The sequence below is a fragment of the Antechinus flavipes genome, chromosome 1 (assembly GCF_016432865.1).
Source record: "Antechinus flavipes isolate AdamAnt ecotype Samford, QLD, Australia chromosome 1, AdamAnt_v2, whole genome shotgun sequence".
Taxonomy (NCBI): Eukaryota; Metazoa; Chordata; class Mammalia; order Dasyuromorphia; family Dasyuridae; genus Antechinus; species Antechinus flavipes.
Genome location: NC_067398.1, coordinates 150,877,395 through 150,902,931, shown reverse-complemented (window position 1 = coordinate 150,902,931; position 25,537 = coordinate 150,877,395). Strand labels below are relative to the sequence as shown.

Below are 25,537 nucleotides of genomic sequence, written 5' to 3'. Positions count from 1 at the left end.
GTCACCCCTTGAACACCTGCCTGAATGTCTAAATTTAAAATAATAAACTAAAATCAACTAAATATGCAACTTGAATAAGTGAGGCAAAAAATTAGTGTATTATATTTCTGATAAAATATCCCATCAGCCACTGTAAAAAAATAAATGTTTTTTCAGCATAAAAATGTGCCATTTAGTAAAAAAGTTTAGCCAAAACAAAAACAAAAACATTCAATTAGCTGGATAATGAGTATAGCTCTTGCCTGTAAAAACAAAAATTTATGTAGTAAATCACTGTTGTGCAAACTTATCAGCACTTATATAATGAAGCTATAATAATATACTTCTGTCATGGAATAAAGATGGTCCAACACTCAACAGCATCAAAAGTAACTTCATGGAAGAGATACTGATGACCCATGGACTACAAAAGTAAGAATAAATGTCACAAAGTGATAAGATTTTAGGAATTTAATTTTATTAAAAATATAGCAACATAATAGCAGCATCATTGGACATATCTTTACTAGTACCATTTAATATTGGCTCTACCCACAAATATATACCACCCATGTAGCACATTATTTCTTTAGATGTTTAAATTTTAATCTCTCTGCTTTATAACCAAGAGAATCATGTAACAAGCATTATTTAACACAACTAAATGAGATCAAAATGTGGGATATTATTTAACTATTCAACTGAATTGATTGTATAAGTTACCTAGAAGATCTAACGAAAAAGTAAACTGCTACAAAAATTAAGGAATTCTTGAGCAGATCCTTCTCTGCTTTATTCCCAGCAGTTAATTATCCACTGTACCCTAAAACTGGTGCAAACCAACTTCATTAGTTCTAGATTCTCCAAGTGATTTTCAAGAGTTTGAATTTACACATCCAAAGCTGGAAGTAACTGTTTATGCTTTAAAGCTGCCTTAGAGCTAGCTTGGAGGGACCTAAAAACAACAAAGAATATAAATTCTTCCATTCTTATATAAGTGCCTCAGAGGAAAAATGCATGCAAGGTCATTCAAAATTTGGCAGTTTTTAATTTGAAAAATTATCAAGGTAAGGCGACATTTAAAATATCAGAAGCTAAAATCTATTTAAAAGAGTCATACAAGTATCATATTTAAGACTGATATAAATTGATAATAGAAATAAAATTCTAGAGCAGAGAATTGAATTAAAATAAAATGACTTCTTATGAGTTAACAAATTCAATCTAACTGAACACAAAACAAAAAGCATGGTTGACTTAGTGGCTTCTGCCTTCAAAATTGTTTTAATTTTAAAGCAAGGGCACTTCACCAAAGAAAATATTTTTTGAAAAGATAACTCATTGAGCAGCCCAGGATTAAGAGGTCCCATTTCTGCCCCTAAAGGACCAGTAAGGCAGGTTGAGGCACATTTGTTGAATATGTTAGGAACGTTACTTATTTGTGCTGAAGGTGCCTCTCTCCAGAGCTGTCAATTCAGCACCTTTTCAAGAACATTACATAAATTTTGAAGCGTGAAAACAATTTGATTTTAAATTTTCAGATGTTAATTCAGCAGATGTGCATGAAATAAACCTCTTTGAGCTGGCTCCACAAAGAATAACAATTACTGAATGAAAGGGTAGTGCAAAATAAAACTATGAAAATATAGCAAACATTTTGATAAACCCAATCCTATTTGAGATCTCACAGAACTAGAACCGTATGTTAAAGGTACTAAAATTATGAAAGATAAAATTTTTCAAATTTATGGTTTTGGTTTTTAAAAACACACCATAAAATGGCTTCGTTTCAACTACTAATTCAGCTGCTAAGACAAGAATCAATTCATACACACAAATACTTCAGTAGGCTAAAAACAAAACAAAACAAAAAAACCTTGCTATTTAATTTCCACAGAAATAATTCATTAATTTATAAGTTCCTTCATTTGAAGATTAAACCCTAGATTTGTGTGACTGTTGTTTATTCTAATCTAAAAAGATAGGTAACAGTCTGAAAAAAACATTAGATACTGATATTTCTGGAAATGGTTAGCACCACAGAAGAATATCTATTATCAAAAGGTATCTTAGATTATTGGTTATTTTAAAATACATGTTGAAATCCAAGACTTTAATATCCCCATCAATAGCAAAGTACTTTAGCTTCTCCAAAAATTGAATTCTGTAACCCAGGGGGAAAAACGTAAACTACACAGAAACTATTTACTATGAAATTAATTTGCATTAGATAAAACAAATTGTACTAGTTGAAACAAGGTACACATTTTTTAAAGTTGAGAGACTCAGTTTATTTATTAAACCAAACTAAAAATGGACTAACTTGTTGCTTATCTGCTCAGTATGTAACACTGTTGAATAACAAGACTTGCCAAAAGGAAAGGGCATGTGTTACCTACTGTGGTCCCAGAAAAGAATAAACTGTTTATTTAAGTTAAAAGGAAATCTACAAATTAGAGGTATAAAATCTCAAAAAGGTTGTCTCTAAACTCTAAATTCAAAATATTCCTGTCAAATGGGAAGCAAAAGAATGAGGTGATAAAATAGAAAACCAGGTCTTTAAGCAAAGTAAATTAAAATGTAATAGAGTAGTAATGTTGAAATGGAAAATACATGTTTTTTAGGACAATAGTGCTATCTCTGAATCTGGAAACCATTGTTATCAATCAGACTTTCTCACATCATTTAGGAAAATCCCACATTATAATCTAATTTAACTTCCTAGAGCTCTTTGTTCAGGTATATAAATCATTTGCTATTCATTTTTCCAATTAAAAAAATCAGTACCTTTGATTAAGATTATTTTAAAGGTAAATATCAAGAAAAACCAGCAGCAGCAGCAGTAACCAAGTTAATTTTAACTAACACAAGGTTCATTTAATTGAGATCAGAGTTCAACCAAAAAACAGAGCCTTAAATGACTGTTTTATAGACAGTCTTATAAGCATGCACTTTTCAAATGAAAGGTGTCTCTACTAAACCAAGTAGAATTAGGGCAGGATTATACTAATATGTTCTTCTGAATGCATAAACAAAAACTTCCCTCTAAAACACTTGGTTTTATTAGTGAAATGGTATTAAGGATAACAAGGATTCAAACAATTTTTGTTCTACACTACTTACATATAAATAAGACAGTTGTTGCAAAACACACAATCCTCTGGTCTTTCCATCCACACAAATTACTCTTTTATGAGAATAAGCTGTTTTACCAGCCAACTGAATGTGGCTGAAGCATTAAAAATGACCATCTATACTTTACATAGTAAAGCATTTTACAAAGTTTAATGTACACAGTGGCAAAAAAACTATAATTCTGAACATGTGAAGAGTGATTAAGCAGCTTCATAATCAAACCAGGATTCATTACTTGAAATATGGATAACTTTCCATTCTCCACAAAAACTTTAGTTTCAATTGTAATTAACCATTAAAGGAAAATCAAATGAAAAGCAGGTAAGGAGCACACTATTCAACTTTCTAAATTTACACAACTTCCCATGAGGTAAGGCAACTGAGTAAATTTGATTGTATTATGTTGCATTAAAATAATTATACTTGATTTAGTATTAAGAGCTAATTAAAAGATATGACTTCTTGGGAAAATCTAACAATGATGTAAGGAATTCTGAAAGCATGAGTTGAGCTTTTTGGAAAAAATCTTCATAAATGTCATTCTCCTACATAAGTGCTTTCTTACAAAAAGCTGACCCCAAGAATGACTAATGACTTGTAGTTTAAACTCAAGTAAATTTAACCCTTTGGGGGAAAAAAAGAAAAAGCCATACATACCTTTACCCCTTTCAGGTACAGTTTTTGCACATCACATAACCAGCATTAGAGAAAATGATTGCGAGGTAATGATTAAGGCCATCCAATGTAGAGAATTAAAGGGCTTCCTTTGATTTAGGCAAAATAAGAACATGCTTCACTTTCAGCTACAAGAGTATAAAACTGATGGTCCCCAAACTATATTTTTGTTTCATGCTATAAACCTGTCCTAAAGTCCTAACCTTCTTTCTTGTATTAGGTGAACTAAGAAGCTGTTCTTCCATACTACTTGCACATTTCTCTATGGGGGTGGGTGGAATAGCTATCTAGGTTCAGTATGAACTGAGAATGACTAGCACATATAAAATACTAGAAAACACTAGAAGGCACTAAAGCTTCAGCTTGTGCTCCCATAGCCCGTTTTGAAAACCAGGTTTCCTTTTGTTAAGAACACCTATGCCATTTGCAGCTGACCAGACACAAAAATAAAATTCAAAATATTAACAAAAGTTAAAAGATATGCTCACTTTGGGAGAGAAAAAAATAAGCATATTAGTATTCAACATGGTTGCTTCTCTTTTTTTTTTTTTGGAATGGAACAGTTAGCATGCACCACTAAACTACTTTTTAAAAAAATCCACACATTTAAGCAATTTTAATCTGGAAAAAATATTTTAGATAAAGAACTGATATCCCAAATTGTGAGCAAATGAAAACCTATTAGTAGGTATTTAACACGATCACTGTAAAACCGTGAAGTAATGTCTTATTTCATTTACAGGGGATATTTATATATTTTGCACCATTTTCAAGCACATCATCAAACAATATATATTGAAATTAAAACAAAAAAGCAAAATACAAAATTCAATAACTAGCAGTATTTGAACAGCTTCCAATGCATTATCTTCCATTTTTCTGATCATCACAGATACAGATCTTTGTAACGGTTCTTGGCAAACACTAACAAAATCTTTTCACAAGTAGGTCAGCCATCATGGAAATGCATGGATTTTAGATGAGTCAGTTTGGGTACATCCCTTTGTTTTCATAATGTCCATGCTTGGTTTCCTTTCTCTGTAATAAGATGACCAAAGTCATCTGACAACTGTAAGAGCTGTTCATACATAGCTATATTTGACTGGACTGCTTCACTGTTGGCTTCTTAATGAGAGAATTAAAAGCTTTGGATTCCACTCTACAGCTGAGTGTAGTGGTACACATTTATTGGCCCTATACCGTTTCTGCCTTGGCAGTAAGGTTTTCTTCATTTGGTTGGCAATTCCCATTCTGCTGTACTTTGTTTTCATCAGTCTTTGGAGCTTCTTTGTCATCCTCTATTTTTTCACCTCCTATATCTGGTACTTCCTTATTGTGCTCTTTGTCCTAGAGAGAATGTTAAAAGACAGACACAATTTTCAAGATTATCTATTTTCATCATTTTAACACAAAGTTTTTACAAATTAACTAAAAAGGGATTTTTCAAACAACTGCAAAGCTACTACAAAAGCATGTTAGTTTCCTATCTTTCTTAGTAAGAGCCTCTGACATGAAAAACCTTAGCACTGACATGATTTTAAAATACAACCATATTTTACCAATATTCTCAGAGTTAATATGTTTCCAAAATACCTTACAAATTTAGGAAAAGTTTAGTCAACTGGCAGAATGTGACTTAACAATAAATGACATTTCTAATTCAACTAACTAAATTTTTATTTTACTAAATCAATTATCTTTATTTTTTCATCAGGATGACTAAGTTGACTGAGGCAAATATACATTTTTAAACAGAACTGAGTAGAAATAAAGACCCCCAAATCAAAAATCCTTTTATCATTTGTATGTGCTCAAAAACGTTTTCTTTCTATGTCTACATTCTTCTTAAAATAAGGCAGCTAGATGACTCAGTTGACGGTGTCAAGACCTAGAGTCAGGAAGCTCTGAGTTCAAATCTGGCTGCAGACACATCTTTGTTGTGTGACTTTAGGCAAGTCACTTAACTCTTGCCTCATTTTATTCAACTATAAAATGAGCTGAAAAAGGAAATGCCAAACCACTCCAGTATCATTGCCGAGAAAAGCCCACAAGAGATCATGAAGAGTTGGACACAACTAAAAACAAACAGCAATCATTTTAAAATACTTTGCAAATTTAACTTCAGGTGTTATTCAATTCAACAAACATTTATTAAGCAACTATAGTGTGCAAAGTTCATTTTATCTGCACCCTTCCAAAAGCTATTTGTCAGTAGCTGTCAAGAAAACAATTCTGTGGACGAAGTCAGAGACATTATTGACTATTCAATAATTTACTTACAAATATTGGGTGATTATTGTTTACCTTCAATGTACTTGTGTTTTTTTCCAATTTGTCTTTCACATCTTTGTCTTTAAAGCTCTTTTTCTTAGATGTTGAACGTTCTCTCTCTTTTCTTTCTATGTTTTGGTCTTTTTCTTTTTCCTTCTTTTTATCCTTCTTATTTCTGCTTAAGAACATGTGATCAAAAACATTAATTTCTAAAAATGATGAAATGATATTTTTGTCATAATATTCTTACAAAATTCCATAAAATACTAATTGCAACCATAAAGTCATTATTATTTTTAAAATCTTAATGTCTTATTGGTCATATAATAAATGCTTAAATTATTATTTTATTATTTTTTTATTAATTTTAGTAAGTCTAAAAAATAATCATTTTTCTAGATCTTTAATCTCAATTATTTTTTATCCTACTGGAGAAAAATATGCTCAGACAAGGAAAAAAACAATAACAATGTAATAGGCAGAAGCTATAAAAGCATCTTTTAGGGCTTAAACATTTAACATAACACAAACTTCAGAGTAAGCTCAAAAGTCACTTTTTGAAAGAAAAACTTCACTATAATCTCAACAATGAACAGAAGTCCAACAAGCCTCTAAGGACAAATGAATAATGGGAAAAAATTAAATGCCAAATTACTTGTGTGAGTCCCTACGATTCAAAAACACTGTTTCTTTTTTAACTGATTTGTTCTAATGTTTTCATTCACTTGACTCCAAACAGAAAAAAATGTTTGTTTGTTTTTTTAATATCTTTTCTTTCTTTAGAAATGATAATCTTTTTAGGGACAATATCTTAATTTCATAGCTTAATTCACACAGCATAGTGTTAACAAATCTAAGCAAAATAACAGGAGAAACATAAGAAAGTTCAAAAGAAGAATCCATATATATTTGAAAATGTTCTTTGTGAGTTAAGTACAAATACAAATCCGAGAAATATACAAATAGTTTCTACACATCAACAAAAATTTAACTAAAACATGATGAGTAAAATTTTCAAACTGTCCAGAGTTTAAAATGAAATGGAGTACCTCAAAATTAGTAAATAAATTATCTACAGCACTGTTTATACTCTAATCAATGCAATGACTAAACTTTACTGTAAGAGACTGATAAGATAGGAAAACATGCCTCCCTTTCTCTCAACAGGCAGGTGGGTAAACTACACATGGAGAAAAAGATATATACATTGTCAGATATGGCCAATTAGTTGGTTTATTTCGCTTAAAAATACTTTATTACAAGACAGACTTTGGTTGGTAAAGTCATTGTGAAATGACAAAATGAAAATAAAAAACATCAATAAAGCACTTTTAAAGCAGTCGTAAGTATAAGACTATGAGTCATGGGGGCAGCTAGGTGGCACAGTGGATAGAATACTAGCCCTGAAGTCAGGAGGACCAGAGTTCAAATTTGGTCTCAGACACTTAACACTGCCTACTTATGTGACTCTGGACAAATCACTTAACCCCAATAGCCTCAGGGGAAAAAAAAAAAAAAAGACTGTGTGTCATTAGGTTGGAATTCTATTCCTGAACCTGCCACTAATGTCTTTAAATTTATATGCTATCAACCTATTTATTACCTTTGTAATGATAACATTAGAATAAAATAGAAAACAATTTGAAAGCACCAAGACAGACATATAATGATTTCATTAGAGAAAAAAGTAAATCTTATGTTGTTGCTGGGTCAGTGAATTATCTGATCAAAAGTAAGATCTGTATTCTCCTTGTTTCCTTTAAATCCCAGTTAAAATCTTACTTTCAACAAGAAGTCTCTCTCAATCTCCTTTAATGCTAATGCCTTCCCTCTGTGATTGTCTCCAATTTATGCTGGAGTACGGGCACGCATGCGGGCGTACACACACACACACACACACACACACACACACACACTGTTTATAGTCCTTGATTAGACTGTAAACGCCTTGAGAGCAAGGCCTGCTTGTATTTTAACCTCTCTTTTCTATTTCCAGAGCTTAAAACAGTATATAGCATGTGGTAAAAAAATAAACATATATTGACCATTCAAGGCATAGGAAAATACTGTTGGTAGAGAAAACTGTGAATTGGTCCACCTATCCTGGATAACAATTTGAAATTAGGTTAAAAAGGACTGAACTGCTAATAACCTTTGACTCAGTACTGGGTTATCTCCACAGGGAGATAAGAGACAGAAAAAAAGTTTCAAAATTTATAAAATTCTAGCAAAAAAGAACTGGAAACAAACTAATTTGCACACTGGAGAATGGCTGAAGAACTTGGAATATGAATGTAAGTAGACAGTAAGAAGAGATGTGATGTTTTGAAGTGAAGAAGTCCAGATTCAACTCCTGCCTTTGGCACATTAACTATATGACAAGTCATTAAACCTTTCTGAGTCCCAGGCAACTTTACTCAAGTTACTAATCAGTTGCTGATCTGTATCAATAATGTAGTTTCCCTACATTAATGAAAACATCTGTACCCATCGACCCTTTCCCTGCACGGAACAAGATTAATTATAAGAAATTCAGGGAAACAGAAGATCTAAATGAACTAATATATCTTGTTGCAAAGTGATATGAGAACAAGAAGAATTATGTATACAATGATTCCAACAATGTAAATTACAATATCACTAAAAAATAAGTCAAACTTTGAATCTGACAAGAAGTCAAAACTTTTTTGAACTCAAAAAAAAACAAACAAACAAACAAAAAACCTAGTTATCTAAAGAACAGAAAAGAAAACATTTCCCTTCTCCTTTGCACAAAAGCAAGGTAGTATTATGGATGAACCATTTCCCTTCTTTGCACAGAAGCAAGGTAATATGACAGAATATTACCTATAATGTCAGACATTGGCTTACTTGTGCTTAACTTGTGCTTAATCTTTGTTACAAAGAGCGTTCAACCTGGGGGTGAAAGAAACATCCAGAAGTGACTATTGTTTAAAAAAAAAAAAAAGGTATCAATAAAACTTTTTTTTTAATCAGTTAAATTCACAAATTTCACCCCTACACTCTTCTAAAGTCTAAATGTATGCTATTATATAAACTTACCTCCGGGGCGATGGAGATCGAGAAGATTTCCTTTTTAGGTTTTTTGATGTTTTTGGTGATTTAGAAGGACTTCTGCTCTTCCTCCTACGTCTTTCCCTGAAAATTTCAAGATTTAGGTATTTTAAAATTAGCAAATAATGCCATTTAAAATTTAGAAAAACTTGATCTGAGGATGCTAGATGTACTCTAATTTGTTACATATATAATAAACAGATTTATGCCACTGAAAACAATGGAAATAAAGAAATCGAACTTCTAAGTTTATATTAAGAAAAGAAAAATTATCTTTTTCCCACCTTGATCACCATTTGGTCTACTTTTAAAGAAATTATTCTTCTTGCCTAGAATGTGTTACTATTAAATAATCTCTTTTACATACTTTAGCTTCTTGCTGCCCCCATTGTGGAACACTATCTTGTAACAGACAAAATAAGCTTTAATTTCTAAGTTAAAAGAGGGGAGAAAAAATTACAAATTGAACTTGAAATTTTTCTTAATCATAATTTCAAGATTGTTTCTGACCTTCTTTACCCCTCCTTACAATTGTTCTAGTAATGGTCAAAAATCAATTATTAGTAGTGGCATAAGTGTTATTAAAACACGATCAAATTTTAATTTCAAGAGGACTTACTGTGAAAGAGTCCTAATTTCACCCAAGACTCTATTTTTTCAAAAGACTAATACTGTTCTCTCTAAATCATTTTCTTAGTGAAAATGAAATAATTTTTACACAAATTTAAAATCATTCTCAGCAGAGAAAGATTGAGTACTATTTTAACAGCATGAATTTATGAATAAAGACCCAATTTATTGGGTTTATATGAATATAAACCCCAAAAGACCCAAATTTTAAATTTGTTTTCTAACTGTGCTTTGCTTAGATCAGTAGTGCATTGGTCTATGGGTTATGTCTGTTACAGTTGCGTATGTGGAATCATGTACATAGGAATGAATAAATATCATGTGCTGATGACAATAAACATAAAATTATTTATATTCAATAGAGTTGAGTTTTATTCATTGCTATCACTTACATTTCTCTTTATTGTACCTTTGTCAATGAATTACATATTAAATAATTTATAAAACAGCAAGAGATATCCAATTAGTAAAAATGTTTTGGGTTCTGTTTGGTTTTTTTTTTTGCTGAGGCAATTAGTGTTAAGTGACTTGCCCTGAAACACATAGCTAGGAAAAATGATAAGATTTGAAGAAAAGGTTGAAATCAAAAGTATTCAAAAGCAATTTCAGGAGCTTAAAATTTTTTCCTGCATACTAAATAAATCAGGGTATTAGGAAAGTGAAACATTGAAAGGCAGTAATAAATTGGAGATTTTGATGAGCTCTTCTAAAACTGTAAGAGAAAAAAAATTTAAAATTCTACAATATTAAGCCACCAAGAACTGATGTGGCTGATATTTTTTAGTCCTAATGGTTTTCTGAGACATGATTGTGACAAAAACATTCACTTATGATCTATTATTAAAGGTCTAAGTAACATGTTTAAAGCAAAACAAGGCAAAAACATCCCTGCCACTTTAGAAAAACTTAAAATCTGAGAAATAAGAGCAATATAAAAATTAAACCAAGGGACTTGAGGATAGAGACCACATCTTAATTATTTTTATATTTTCTCCAATATCCTAATAAATAAAAGAAGAAAAGGGAAAAGCTCAAAAGAAAAAAAAGTTAAGTCAAATTAATAAGAACAGGCAAGGGAAAAAAAAAATCAGGAAAAGTTTCATGAAATAAGTGATCTATTTATCCTTAGCCCTAAAAGCTAGTCAGAATTCCAAGAGACAAGGGGCAGGGAGGGAAGGAGTAATTCAGAACATGAATAGGATAATCAGAAAATTATATAACTAGAACAGCTAGGTGGCGCAGTGGATAGAGCACTAGCCCTGAATTCAGGAGGATCTGGGTTCAAATCGGATCTCAACACACAATACTTGCTAGCTGTGTGACCCTTGGCAAGTCACCTACCCCCAATTGCCTCAGCAAATTAGAAAAGAAAAGAAAATACATAATTTTGTTTTAAAAACACTTTCAAATAGATATTACTTAATGTAGTAAGTACTAAGAACTAAGACTGGAAAGCAGGCTAGAGCCAAAGTCTAAGCTTCAATGATATTAAGCTAAGGAATTTTAAATCACATAGCAATAAAGAACCATAGGTTTCTAAACATAGCAGTGAAAAGAGTTTTGCTTCATGAAAATTAAACTTCCTCAAAATTAGGACTATCTTATGAATCTGGAATGAAGAAAAATTAAAAGTTGAGATTTGATGAAAAAAATGGTAAAAGAGACTTAAAAAGAGTCATAAGTTGGGCTAGGTTTTTGGAAATATTCTTTAGAATTAGAATGAGCAGGATTTGACAACTGATGGTTTATGAGAGAAGAAAGAAGTCAAAGATGTTTCAAAAGTTTTGAGCCCCATGACTAGAAATTTTTGATTTTGAAAACAAAAAAAGATATCAGAAAAATATAGATTTTAGTGCAAGGAAGATAAGTTTGAGATTTGAGTCAGAAATGTGAGACTAGTTCTCAGGAGTGATTAGAGTGTCAGTAAACTATTGAACTAAACAAATATAGATGACTAGAGAGTTAGCTACATAAAAGGTTTATGTGGGAAGTGTCTAAGGATGCTAAAAGAGAGAACAGAATGAAATCAATAAACTATTAGGGACAGGACCATGATTAATTCTTACGTTTCTAGGGAATAAAAAAAGTTTAAAAAAAAAAAAAAAGCAACAGTAAAAAGAGAGAACCAGGATTAAACAGTATCACAGAAGGCAAGAGAAAAGAATGTTTCAAAACACAAGTAAAGGAGAACTAGAGAAAGACCATTATGCTTTCCCTCCTGATTTTATTTAATATTTTATTTTTTTCCCCACTTACACATAAAAACAATATTCTTTTTTCCTTCAGATTTTGAGTTCCAAATTCTCTCCCTCCCTCCCCTCTTCCCCCACTAAGAAGGCAAGCAATTTGACATAGATTATACATGAGCAATCATGCAAAACATATTCGTCTAAGTCAATCTCTGAAAGAAAACACAAAAAAAAAAAAAAGCCCAAGAAAAATAAAGAAAAAGTATCTCTGATCTGCATTCAGACTCTTCTAGTTCTTTGTCTGGAAACAGCATCCTTCATCCTAAATCCTACAGAACTGTCTTGGATTATTGTATTGCTATTACTGAGTACAATATTCTGGTTTTGCCCATTTCACTTTGCTTCAGTTTATTTAAGTCTTTTCTTGTTTTTCTGAAAGCACCCTGCTCATCATTTTTAAAAAACACAATAGTATTCCACTACAATCATATATAGCCATTCCCCAGTTGGATATTCCCTCAATTTCCAATTCTTTGACACCACTAAAAAGAGTCACTATAAATACTTTCGTTCTTATAGGTCCTTTACCTTTGATTTTTTTCTCTTTGGGAAACAGACCTAGTAGTGTTATTGCTTAGTCAAAGGGTATGCACGGTTTTATAGTCCTTTGGACATAGTTCCAAACTGCTCTCCAGAATGGCTGAATCACAATTTCACCAATAATACATTAGTGTTTTAATTTCCCTACATTACCTCTACTTGTTATTTTCCTCTTCTGTCATACTGCGCCATCTAACAAGTGTGATGTAGTTTTAAGTTGCATTTTCACCAATGATTTAGAGAACTTTTTTAGTAACTACAAATAGTTCTGATTACTTTGAAAATTACCTGTTCATATCCTCTGACCATTTATCAATTGAGGAATGGCTCTTATTTCTATAAATTAGACTTAGTTTTTCTGTTTGAGAAACCAAGTCTTTATCAGAGAAACTCACTGTAAAAATTTTTACAGTAATGATTACCCACTGTTTTTTCTATTTATCTTATTCTCTTTCTCCCTGTCCACTCTCAAATGTTTTGCTTCTGACTTTTACCTCCCCCAAGATACCCTTCCATCAGCTCCCACCATCACCCTCTCATCCCTTCCTAACTTCCTGTGGACTAAGAGATTTGTACACTCAACTGAATGTGTATATTATTCTTTCTTTGAGCCAATTTCAGTGAGAGTAAGATTCATGCACTTCCTTCCTTACTTTCCCTATTAGCCCCTCTACTGTAAATCTCTATCAACCCTCTTATGTAACATATTTTAGCCCATTCCACCTTTCCCTTTTCTTTTCCCAGTGCATTTTTCTTTCTCACCTCTTAATTTTATTTTTTTAGATATTCATATCACCACATTCAATTTACTCCTCTAACTGTCCTAATAAGGAAAACATTTTTTAGAAATATCATTTTCCCCAGAGGAATATAAATAGCTTAACCTTATCAAATCTCTTGTGTTTTTTCTATTTATGCTTCTTTTGCATCTTGTATTTGAAAATCAAATTTTCTTTTCAGCTCGTCTTTTCATCAAAAATGCTTGAAAGTTCTCTATTTATATGAATGTCTATTTTTTCCCCTGAAGGCTTATACTCAAGTTTAGCTCTTTTGTCTTTCGGAATCTCATATTCCAAGCTGAGGATCCTTTAATGCAGAAGCTGCTAAATTTTTTATTATCTTATTTGTGGCTCCACAGTATTTGAACTGTTTCTTCTTGGCTGCCTGTAATATTTCCTGCTTGATTTGAGAGGGCTGAAATTTGGTTATAATACTCTTGAAAGTTTTCATTTTGGGAGCTCTTTCAGGAGGTGACCGATGGATTCTTTAAATTTATATTTTACCCTCTGGTTCTAAAATATCAAGGGCAGTTTTCCTTGATAATTTCTTGAAAGATGATATGTAGGCTTTTTTTAATATGAATTTTAGTAGTTCAATAATTTTTAAATTACCTTTTCTGGACCTATTTTCCAAGTCAACTTGCTTTTCCAATGAAGTATTTCACATTTTATTACCTTTTGTCTGTTTCTTGATTTTTCACAAAGTCATTAACTTTCTCTTGCCCAATTTTAATTTTTAAGGAATTATTTTCTTCATTATTCTTTTTAAAAGGTGTTGTTTTCTGCAGCATTTTTGTGCCTCCTTTTTTCCCATTATTTTCTTGCATTACTCTTTCCAATTTTTCCCCTACTTCTCTTACTTGATTTTTAAAATTCTTTTTGAACTCTTTCATGGGCTGAGTCCGATTACTATTTTTCTCTGAGACTTTGGATACAGAAATTTTGATTTTGTTGTCTTCTTTCTGAGCATGTTACACAATGGTAATTTTTTTTTTCTGTTTGCTCATTTTCTCAACCTATTTCTTGATTTTTAACTCTAAAGTGTGGCTCTGCTTTTAGGATGAAGAATGCAATGTTCCAAGGTTCAGGGTTTTTTGTACAGCTATAATTCTAGGAACCTGTAAGATTTTGGCTTTTCCAAGGTAGTACATTTAAAGAGAAGTATGTTTACTATTCTCCTATACGATGCACTGATTTGTGAGTGATCACACTCTCTTTAACCCTGAAACTATGACTAAGGTTTCTGCTCCACTGCAGTATAGCAAATTCTGTTGTGCTAGTGCTCTTTCTCACGTTGGGACTAAGACCCAGGATTACAACCCAGATCTAAGTTTAGGCAATACAACAGAGTCCTGCCCCTAAAACCAGGAAAGGGACCCCTATAGATCTCTGCCTGACTCGTCTGCTCCTGGTGTGCCTAAGCCTGGTCTGCACTGGACTATGTGCCTCTCTCACCCTGAATTCAACAGATCTTTGCTGCCAACTTTATGGAAAATTGTTTTATTCCATCTTTTTGAGGAATTTGTTTAGAGTCATTATTTAATTTAAAAGTATTTGGAGGAGTTTGGAGACAAGCTCAGGCAGTTCTCCAGTTTTAATCCACCATTTTGGTTGCCCCTTTTCCATTATACCTCTTTAAATTAGGTCACTATTAACGTTTAAGACAGCACTTTCGGCAAATAGAAACAAAAAACAGATTAAAATTGGGTTAAGAAGGATGTAGACATTTAGGGCAATAAAAGTATCAAAATGTTTTGCTTCATTATTTATTCTAAGGCACCCTATCACTTTAAAAGAGAAAGTTTGCATAAGGGCTAGAGAACTAATAGTAAAGCCAAGAAGATATGTGTTTAAGTCCTGCTTCTAGTACGAGTCACTTAACTTCTCAGTGCTTTAGGAAGCTCTTTTACAACCTAGATCAGTAAAGGGGCTTTCCTAAACCAATGAAATCTAAAGACAATGTAATCTCCCCTTCCCCCCTCCCATTTCTGACAGAGATCTTGCCTGTCACTTTAAACTTTGTTTCTGCAAGAGTCTTTAAAAGTGCTGAGAACAGAAGCTTACTAATCAGCCTTAAAATTACATAGAAATATGTCAAATAAAAAGGTCTTAGTAAGAGCTTTTCTCCATTGAAAAGTAGATGGAAAAAGACTTCTCTTTCTGCTTAATTGGGGGGGAAAAAAAGTCATGAACAGAAAGGAAATAGGGAGACCCGAACATATTCTTTCCAAATTCTTTCTGGCTCCACACCCAAGCAATTCCACTTTGAGGTCTCTAAGACAGGATGAACTAGAACTAAAAACAGAAGAGGAAGAGAGATACGACACGTCCATATCCACAAAAAACAAAACAAAAACAAAAACCTGGGTTTCAAATAAACTCAATGAGCAAACAAAGATATGGTTACTGAATTAAATTTTGGAGTTCTAATATAAGTTTCAACCACTACACAATTGTTTCAGAATAAACCTTAACCTATATTCAATGTTTTATAGTTTACAAATTACCTTGAAAAAAGATCTCTCATAATTCCTATTATATAATATTGCCTTTCCTTATGAAACGGTTGTTACTTTAAAAAATTTCTCCTCCATAAACAAAAACACTAAAAAATCTGCTAAACTCAGATTAAATGCACTAATTTTGATACAAGAAGATGATCATTTGCTTCCTTTCAATATTCAAAAATATTAAAATGTTGCAATCAGATTAGGTCATTTTGAACTGCTTTTCTCTGTTATTAGGGGAGGAGGAAATAAGAGTATCAGGAAAATGGCTAAGAAGTAAAAAAAAAATAAGGTATTAGTAAAGCCTGTTATTTTTTGATAGTATTAAATTAAATAAAGGAACTGTCACATAAAATGTTATCCTTTAATCCCTAACTTAGATCAGTGATTGTAACACTGTGCTGCCACCTAATGGCGGCATTCCCAAACTGGCAATTCTCAGGCCACCCTTTGACCCTAGGTCAGTATACCAGAGATCAAAGAAAAAAGAAAAGGACCTCTATGTACAGAAATATTTATAGCAGCTCTTTTTGTGATGGTAAAGAATTGGAAACTGAGGAAATTCCTAACTGGGGAATAGCAAACAAGTTGTGGGCATATGATTGTGAAGAAATACTACTAAAGAAATGAGGAGCAGGATGCTCAGAAAAACCTGGAAAGATTTACATAAACTGATACAAAGTGCAGTGAGCAGAACTGGAAAATATTGTACAAATAACATAAATGTTATATGATAATCTATTGTGAATTGGTATCCTCACAAAATTGTGAATTGGTACAATGCAAAACAATTCTGAAGGACTTATAATGAAAAAATGCTTTTTATCTCCAGAGAAGAAATAACAGTTTTAATGCAGACTGAAACATACTTTTTTTACTTACTTTTTCTAGATTTGGAGGGGATTTTCTCTTTGGTCTGTATTTTCTTTCACAACATGGCTAATATGGAACAATGTTTTGCATGACTGCTCATGTATAGTCTAGATCAAATTGTTTTCCTTTTCAGGAAGAGGGAAGGGAAAGGAGGGAGGGAAAGAATATGGAACTCGATTTTAAAAAAAAAAAACAAAGGTTAAATATTGTTTTTACATGCAATTGGAAAAATATAAATTTTTTAAAAAGTAAATGATGCCTTAATGCCCAAAGAACAAAAGCAGCATAATGAAATAACAAGTAGTTCTTCCAAAAGAAGTTCTGAATAACCAGAAATTCCTATCTATGATGCTAACTAATAATACGCCATGGAAAATTCAATTCGCCCCTAAGAATTTCCACCATAAAATGACAGGGCTGTACTGGATTACTTAACATTCCTTCTACTTTTAGTATTTTACAATTTTATGAACTGTATGAAGATCAAAATCATCTATTTATTTTGATCTACATCAGAAATAATTTTGAAAAGCAAGTATCATTTAATTTTTTTTTAGGGGAAAAATCAATCTAAGCAATAACACTCTCATTTACAAAATCAACTCTGCATTCTATCTCTAATAAGTAGTAAGAAAAAATTCTTATACACCTACTAAAACTAACCTAAATTATCTTTCTTCATTGGTTTAAATATACCATAGAAGTGGGATTATCTGCTACCTCATCAAATAATAGTAAAGGATGCTTCCTTTCTTCAGAGTCTTTCCTAGAATTAAGTTTACACTAATGATTTCTACTTGTTCAAAATTAACTTTATGAGGTAAAAATTATGTATAATTGATCATTAACACAACTGAGAAAAATCCCAGCAAAAATTTTAAATGTAAGCAAACCTGCTGGAACTACGAGATCTTCTTGATGCATTATAACTTCTGGGAGGTGTTCTGGATTTCTTATCCTTCTTTCTTTTTTCATCTATCTCTCTGGCTCTCTCCTTTTCTCGTTCTCTCTCTCTGTCCTGTTCCTTTTCTTTGTCTCGCTCCTTTTCCTGCTCTTTTTCTTGATCTTTTTCCCGATCTCTCTCTCTCTCCTTTTCTCGATCTCTTTCTTTATTTTTACTCCGTTCCTTTTCCCTTTCTCTGTCTCTATCCCTTTCTTTTTCTCTCAGTCTTTCTTTTTCTTTGATCTTTTCTCGATTTTCTTTTTCTTTTTTCTTGTCCCTGTTATAAAAAAAAAAAAAAAGTAGAAAAAGAAAAAAAAATCACCACAGAAATAAATATCTAACAAAAAGGTATTTGGGTACTCTCTTTAAACCAGATTAATGTCTAAAAAAGAAAAGCATTAACCTACCACATTATGTAACTGGACATGCAATAATCAGCAAAATGCAACATAATTCAAATGAGTTTAAAAAGCTAAGAACAAGAGCAAATTTTGCAGAAACCATTTCGGTGGTATCATAAGTGATGCTAAAATTAGTTAAAATAGAATAAGAACTTTTGGATGGTTGTTTCTCCCTCACCCCCCTGGAATAGAATTTCAAATCTTGGGGAGAAATAGAGATTTTCAATGTGAATTAAGCTGAATTGAGCTTAACAAAGACAACAAATGAGCAAGCAATATATGCTGAAAAAGAACTGCCTATTTACAGAAGACCAATCTAAAGAATATAATTTTTTTTTAAAGTAATTAAGTACTTAAGTGAGGAAATGAGATCTGGCCAGGATGAACACACAGGGGATGGGGGGGAAGGATGAGCATGTATGCTTGGGGCAGTGATTAGTTATACACATATACACACACATACACACACCCAAGAAAGATAATTAGCTATAAATGGAGCTTAACATCTTTTGATTTCTTTAACATCTTTTTGATTTTGATCAGCTATCCTGATTTGAGGACTATTGTGGGTGAGAACATAGATAATTAACAAAACAACATATCCAAACTATCAAAGTACATACTTTGTTTCACTCCACAAATCAAAGAAAAACTTGTTACTACTTTTAATTATTAAATTTATTATGTTGTAAAATAAAGTGGTTTAAAAAAAAAAAAACCCAGAAGCCACTTCCCAATACAAGTCCAATGCAAGTCCATTTATAAGCCAAAAAACATTCTTGTTGATGGTAAGGTAAATCCAATTTTTGTGTAGAACTATTTCAACTTTCACTTGAGGAAAACAAATAATAATTTCGTCAACAGTCTATTAGTTTGTTATATGAGATCTTTCCATAGGAGAGCATTAGAATGAATTCTGAGGAAAATTATAACAGTGAAAAAATTAAGATATATTAATAAATGAATTTCACTGAATTTTTAATTATTTTAAATGAATTAATTAATTAGTTTAAGTAAATTGCAACTTTTAAAAATATTCTCTGAGGCTCTCACACTTTCTGGAAAAAAAATGTGATCCACAATTCCCTTCAAACTTACCGCGAACGTGAACGAGTCCGTGACTTCCGTCTCTCCTTAGACTTGGAACGTTTTTTGTAGGGACTCTTGGACCTACGCCTATCTTTCTGTCTTGAACGTGACCTGTTATGGGACCTGCTCCTACAATGAAAAAAATAACAAGATACTTGGACCCCATTCGAAACAACTCAGGAATTTGGGAAAGGGAGATTTTATTGCCTCTTCTAATTCCTAAAAAATATTTATGCTCAAGAAATGAATTATCTTACATCATATTTTCCATTCATGACAAAACATTTATCAATTCTGCTTTTATTTAACAATGATAAAAATTATCCTAAAAGTGTTTTTTTAATCAAGCTATAAATTTAAATAACACTAACTTAATTTGCTTTTCTGAAGTTTTAAAATTAAAAATTTAAACAGAGAAAAAAAAATCAAACTACATTAGCATAAGGTGATTTTATGGCACTAATCATAAAGGTCAAACTTTTTCAAAATTAGTACAGTATCTCAACCTTTAAAAGTTACCATTCAATATTATATAAAATTGGTGATTTTGAAAATTAAAATTTCAAACTGGATTTCATATAACTTTATATAATTTATAATTTTAATTATAATTACATATAATTATAATTTTATATAATCATATAAAATGAGATAACTATGTAAAATGCTTTGCAAATTTTAAATCCTTACATAAGTGTTAATTATCTAACAATCAAATTAAAAAACTTATGCTTTCAGAAATATATTGATATTGAATATACAATTATAAATTATATACATATACCTAACTCATATAATTATGTCTTCTCAGTGAATTTGAAATTGAACTCTGGAAAATGCTAAGTTAAAGAAATATTTGTGCAAATTTTCCAACTGGTCAAAATTACTTCAAAAATCTTTTGAGTATTTTCCTATCACTTCATCTTCAATATTTAAAGTTCAACACTTAAATTATTCCATAGTTTATTTTCATGTTGTTACTGACAACTTTCCATGATGTCAACATTCTTTTAAACTCTCTTTTAACTAACAGATTGATAATAAGCATTAAGGCAAAGCTGTAGCTTTTGCTTAGTCCACAATAATTTTTGAAAATCACAAGAAAGCAAAATAGATATGTATTTCATTAAATTTATATTTAAAAGTCAATGAATATTAAAACTATTTGTGTAAACCTCAAAGAAAATGTTTTAAAATATTTTTACTCCATCTTAAATTTGACTAATTGCTTCTAATTTAACATACTTGTCAAATGATTGTAATATTTAGTAATCAAATAATATATAAATACTATAAGCTTCAAAAAAGCTAAAATCAATAATTTTATTCTATAATTTCATCTAGCAATGATAAAGGAAAATTACAGTAAGATGTACATGTATTTTAAAAATAAATCTTCTAAATATAAATGAAAATTAACACAAAGACAAGCTCCTTTTTCTTTAAACGGCTGTAACGAACCCTACTGATTACTATGTCTCATTTCTCAACTCATCTTCACAGAGATGATCCAGTATAAGAACAATTATGGCAGTTTTAGGGCAAAGGGGAAGAGTCCCCTTAAAGAATCCATATGGAAAAAAAAAGAGAGAGAGAGAAAGGGTGGCATTTTGTTGCTAGCAAGAAAAACTCAGGAAACTTCAAAAGACCTATGTTATTTCCCAGCAGAAACCAGGCTTTCTTTACTGTACTAGCAGTACAAAAGAAAATATTAAAGATGGATGGAGACTCAAGAGTATAAAACTAAGACATAAACTTTTTGGAAATGGCCAATGTCTTATTTATTTTGCTTCACTATCTAGGCATATATTACAGGGATTTTCACCCCCAATTGTGCAAGGGGAAGGAAGGAGAAAGAGAGAAAATTATTTAATTGGAAAAAAAATAGTAAGAACAATCCCTACTCAATCCAATGAGCAATTCAGAAATACCTACTGTCATGCAAGGCAAAGGGAATATAAGGCAAAAACAAACAAAAAAAATAGGATTTCAAAGAAAAGTACATGAACTGATACAGTGTAAAGTGAGAAGAACCAGAACATTATACACAGTAAAAGTAATAATGTACAATGAAGAACTGAATGACTTAGCTATTCTCAGCAATACAATGATGCGAAACAATCTCAAAGGACTCATGATGAAAAACACAACCTGCCACCAATGAAAAATACTGATGGAGTCTGAATACAGACCAAAACATATTATTTTTCGATTTCTTTCCCTTTTTGAGGGGGAAGGAGGGAAGGATTCTTCCACAAAATGATCAATATGCAAATACACATGCATAACCTATATCAGAGTGCTTACCTGTTTCAAGGGTAGGAAAAGGGAGGAATAGATATAGAATTTGGAAAAGAAAGGAAGAAAAGAAAGAGAGTGAGAGAAACAAAAAAAAGGGGACAGGTTGGGATCATAGTAAAAATTCCAAAAGGAACTTATTCTCTATCTCTATCTATTCTCTGAACTTTAAAAAGTATTCTCACATTTTTTCACTTTTATTAGTAGAAACCTTTTAATTTCTTTGACCTGACATACTTTAAGAAAGAAAATGACAGCATTTATCACTTAAGCTAAGCTTAGATCAAGTAACTTAAACCATGTCATTTTATTTAAATTATTCTTCCTTCAGAACAGAAAAGACAATTTTGAAAATGAGCAATTTATTTACATTTACAAAAACATCCTCAGAGATTCATTTTCCTATCTCTTAATATGGCTCTAGTTTTAAAAGGAAATATACAACTTCCACGAAAAACTGTGCTTTAAAATTACTCATTTTTATTTAATCAAAGCTTTAAAAAACTATATTACTTTAGAATGAAAGTAAAATAAATACAGGTACAATTTTATCTATTAAACACAATAATAGATACAATAATTAAATAGCATCTAAACAGCAATCTCAGCATTAGGCTGCTCAACTTTGCTATTTGGACCAAACACTTGAGTTTTAAATTTAGAATTCAAAATCTCACCTGTGTTTTGATGGTGATCTTTTCCTTCTAGAATGTGATTTTGAGCTAGACCTGGATTTTGAACGAGTATGGGAACGAGATCTGCCGCCTTTTCTTTCACTGCTCTTTCCAGACTCTGAGAGGAAAAAACCACTTTGCAGTGTAAGCTCAGAACAATTAAAGATCCCAGTTAATACTCAGGCACAAGTGGAATGTACCACACATAATGCAAGGGGCCTACTCTCTGTACATCCTCCTTCTTTGCAATTATCCTTCAGAAACATCCAAGAAAGTCATTGCATATACTCGTTGAGTGCAGCCATCCTGCAGCAGTACATATAAACCAGATGATTATAAACAGCTGTGCATAAGGAATGATCTGATGCTGCCATAATGCACATGATTACAACATGTCAATCTCACTATCTCAAAAGGAATTCTGAAGTCTTTTCTGATGTTTTTTTCTTTTTTCTACAATAGGAGACACAATTTTCAGAGCATTTGAAAATATGTTCAAACTGAACATTTTCAGAATGCTTTTTTTCCCCCAGTTAACAGAGCACAGGCTTTAATATGGTAATATTTTTCTAAATAATATTAAATACCTGAGTCTGTTAGGATTGTTGACTACTATGCTCTATACTTTCAATTGAAATTTAAAAGAACATTAATCCACTCAATGACAAACTGGCATAAAACATTTACCTTTTGTAGTTTCAAAATAATTTTTTAAATATAGTATTTTAAACCAACTATTTAGTGAGCATTAATTTTACTATTAAAATGTAAAGCTAAATAGTTTTTATGTGCCTCAATACTTATTTTAAAAGAAAAAAATAACATTCATTAAAAGCAACTGTCTGATCTTGAAAACCATGTCTTTGAACATCAGTTTCCTCACCTATGTGATGATTTTAGACTTCTAAGGTCCCTGCCAGCTCTAAAAATCTATCACTTCTGATACAGAATCTAAGTAACCACTCAATGAACCTACCTGGTTCAATAGCTGCTGAGATAAATGATTGGGCTTCTCGTACTCTCTTCATGACTTCTTCTAGTTCTTTAGCAGCAGCCTGAGGAGTCATCTCAGGGGGTTTTACTATTGCATTGTTGGAGTGATTTATTCTAAATTTAAACATACCAGAACATATACACTTAAAAACTCAAAACAAATTATTTATGTGGTAAACATACACAACAAAAAACACATGAGGGCCAATGAATAATAAAACCAAATCTTTCTAACATCCAACTAATAAAAGTCTTCCTTTCTCAATAACTTGTTGTTGATGAAGCCAAAATGGTGAAAAGATCTGAAACATGGTTTTGAAAGGATGGTGACAGTAAACCACAAATTTTTAAGTCAATATAAAGATGAACTGTTTCTGATCCTAGCATTTAAGATTTGTTTTTTCCCTACACCATCTCATACACAATTAACTAGCACTGAAAAACTAATCAGTTTAAAAAAAAAAATCAGAGAACACCTAATAAACAAACAGACCTTTAGTTAGTATCCTTCCTAAAAGGTCATAGTATTTACCTAACATCTACATAAGGCTAAGGTTGAAAGAACTTGGTGTTCCTTGCCTCCCACATCTTCCCTTCCCTTCAAATGTGCCCCTCTCCCTATTTCCTTCTATCTCTTAAACCACCATCCTTCTCCCAGTCAGCTATATTCACAAACTTCTGTCATCTGACTCATCCCTCTCCCTGAGCATTACCAAATCTTCTTGATCCTATTCTTTCAGTCTCTCACATTCATCCATCCTTTCCAGTCATAGTGCTACCACCCTAAAACAAACTCTCATTAACTGTTAACCAAAACTATTAATAATCCCCTAACTCATTTCTCTCTTATCTCCCCAATCCATCTTCCATAAAACCACCAAACTAACCTTCCAAATGCTGAGTTCAAAAATTCAGTTTCTCATTGCCAGTAGAATAAAATAAAAACACTTTCTCCTGATATTAGTAACACTCTAAAAATCTGGTTCAAATCTTCCAATCTTATTTCAAACTACTTATCTTCAAACATTCTATGTTCATCAATCAGACTTCCGAATCACCAAACTGATTTTTTCAGTCTCTTTTGTAGGTTCATCTTCTTAACACTCACATCTCACACTCTATGCCCAGATGTATTCCAGGTCGCTTCCTTAAGCCCTATTCTTTCTCCATCTTCTTTTAGTGTAAATAATCTTAATAAACAGAAGTGTTTAACAAATGATTGAGTTCATCAGCTTTCAAAGATTCAAATATCTATTCTATGCAATACTTCCAAATCTACATATTCAGGCCATGTCTCTCTCACCTGAATTTTCAACTGCTTCCAAACATCTCCACCTGGATTCCATAAAAACCTCAAATCCATCATGACCAAATCAGAAGTCATTATTTCTTCCCTAAATACTTCTAATTCTAACTTCCTTCTTTCTGTTAAGGGATTCTTCCAGTTATACAGATTCTCAAACTGCGAGTCATCCTAAATTCTAATATCCAATCAAATACCAAGTCAACCTTGTCAACTTCTCTCACTTCTGTTTCTTTCCCTTCTCTCATGTCACCATAAGCATTTTAGTCCAGGTCCTCATCCCTCCCACCTAACAACAGCACAGCCTGCCCTTTCTATTAAATCTCTCCTTTTTACTACTTATCCTTTCACACAAGCTGGCAAATTGACATTTCCAAAACTCAGATCTGACTACATCATCCACTTATTCATAAGGCTTCTAAAGTTCTCTAGTGCCTTTAAGATAAAACAGGAACTTCTATTTGGTATTTAAAGCCCTTCACAAACAATCTTCTTAATAGGCTGATTATACATACCTCCAAATCTCACACTCTACATTCCAATCAAATTTGCTCTCCATTGTGCTGTTCCTTTATATGCATCATTCTATCTACCACCTCCATGCTTTTCATATATAGGCTGTCCTTCACACTTGGAATGCACTGCTCTTTTATTTCAGATTCCTAATTCCAAGGTTCTTTAAAATTATAACTCATGTACTACTACTAAGGCCTTTTCAAATTCTATAGCATGCTGCTTTCCTAGTCTCCTTTATGCTATCTCCTTGCTTTTGAGCAGGCCCTTCAGCTCCTGCTCCAGGGTCCTATTTGCTCTAGATAGTCAAGAGTTCTCCATACATAGACCCAGAGATCCATAATGAATGGTGCTCTCCAGCCATTTTCAATGGTGCTCTCCAGCCATCTTCAAGCTATGTCAGCACCTGAGTACTCCGCCCACCCTCCCTTTCCACCTCTATCTCAGAACAATCATAGGCCCTATAGTTCTATTCACCATCCCTACAACTTCCCAATCCAAAAAAATCTCTCCTTCCAAAACATGCTGTCCTTGAAAGCAGAGTATCTTTTTATAATTCTAGAGAACCTGATACGTAATAAGCTCATAATAAATGTTTTTTCATTCATTC

At 32.0% G+C, this 25,537-nt stretch overlaps 1 protein-coding gene across 5 annotated transcripts in view; it reads right to left on the bottom strand.

Moving 5' to 3' along the window:
* Window positions 1-435: 435 nt before the first annotated feature.
* SREK1 (splicing regulatory glutamic acid and lysine rich protein 1) overlaps window positions 436-25,537 on the bottom strand; it is a 45,873-nt gene continuing 20,771 nt past the window's right edge. For 2 of the 5 annotated variants that reach the window (XM_051991475.1, XM_051991499.1), the window contains 7 exons: window positions 23,095-23,225; window positions 22,122-22,236; window positions 19,156-19,275; window positions 17,607-17,933; window positions 9,124-9,219; window positions 6,094-6,238; window positions 436-5,136 (listed from right to left, as the gene is read on the bottom strand). In XM_051991475.1, the coding sequence (XP_051847435.1) occupies window positions 4,984-5,136; window positions 6,094-6,238; window positions 9,124-9,219; window positions 17,607-17,933; window positions 19,156-19,275; window positions 22,122-22,236; window positions 23,095-23,225 (1,087 nt within the window). In that variant the 3' untranslated portion in view covers window positions 436-4,983. Of the gene's footprint in view, window positions 5,137-6,093; window positions 6,239-9,123; window positions 9,220-16,722; window positions 16,839-17,606; window positions 17,934-19,155; window positions 19,276-22,121; window positions 22,237-23,094; window positions 23,226-25,537 lie in introns of those variants that run through there. The other 3 variants (XM_051991483.1, XM_051991490.1, XR_007952745.1) reach the window with 3 other exon arrangements.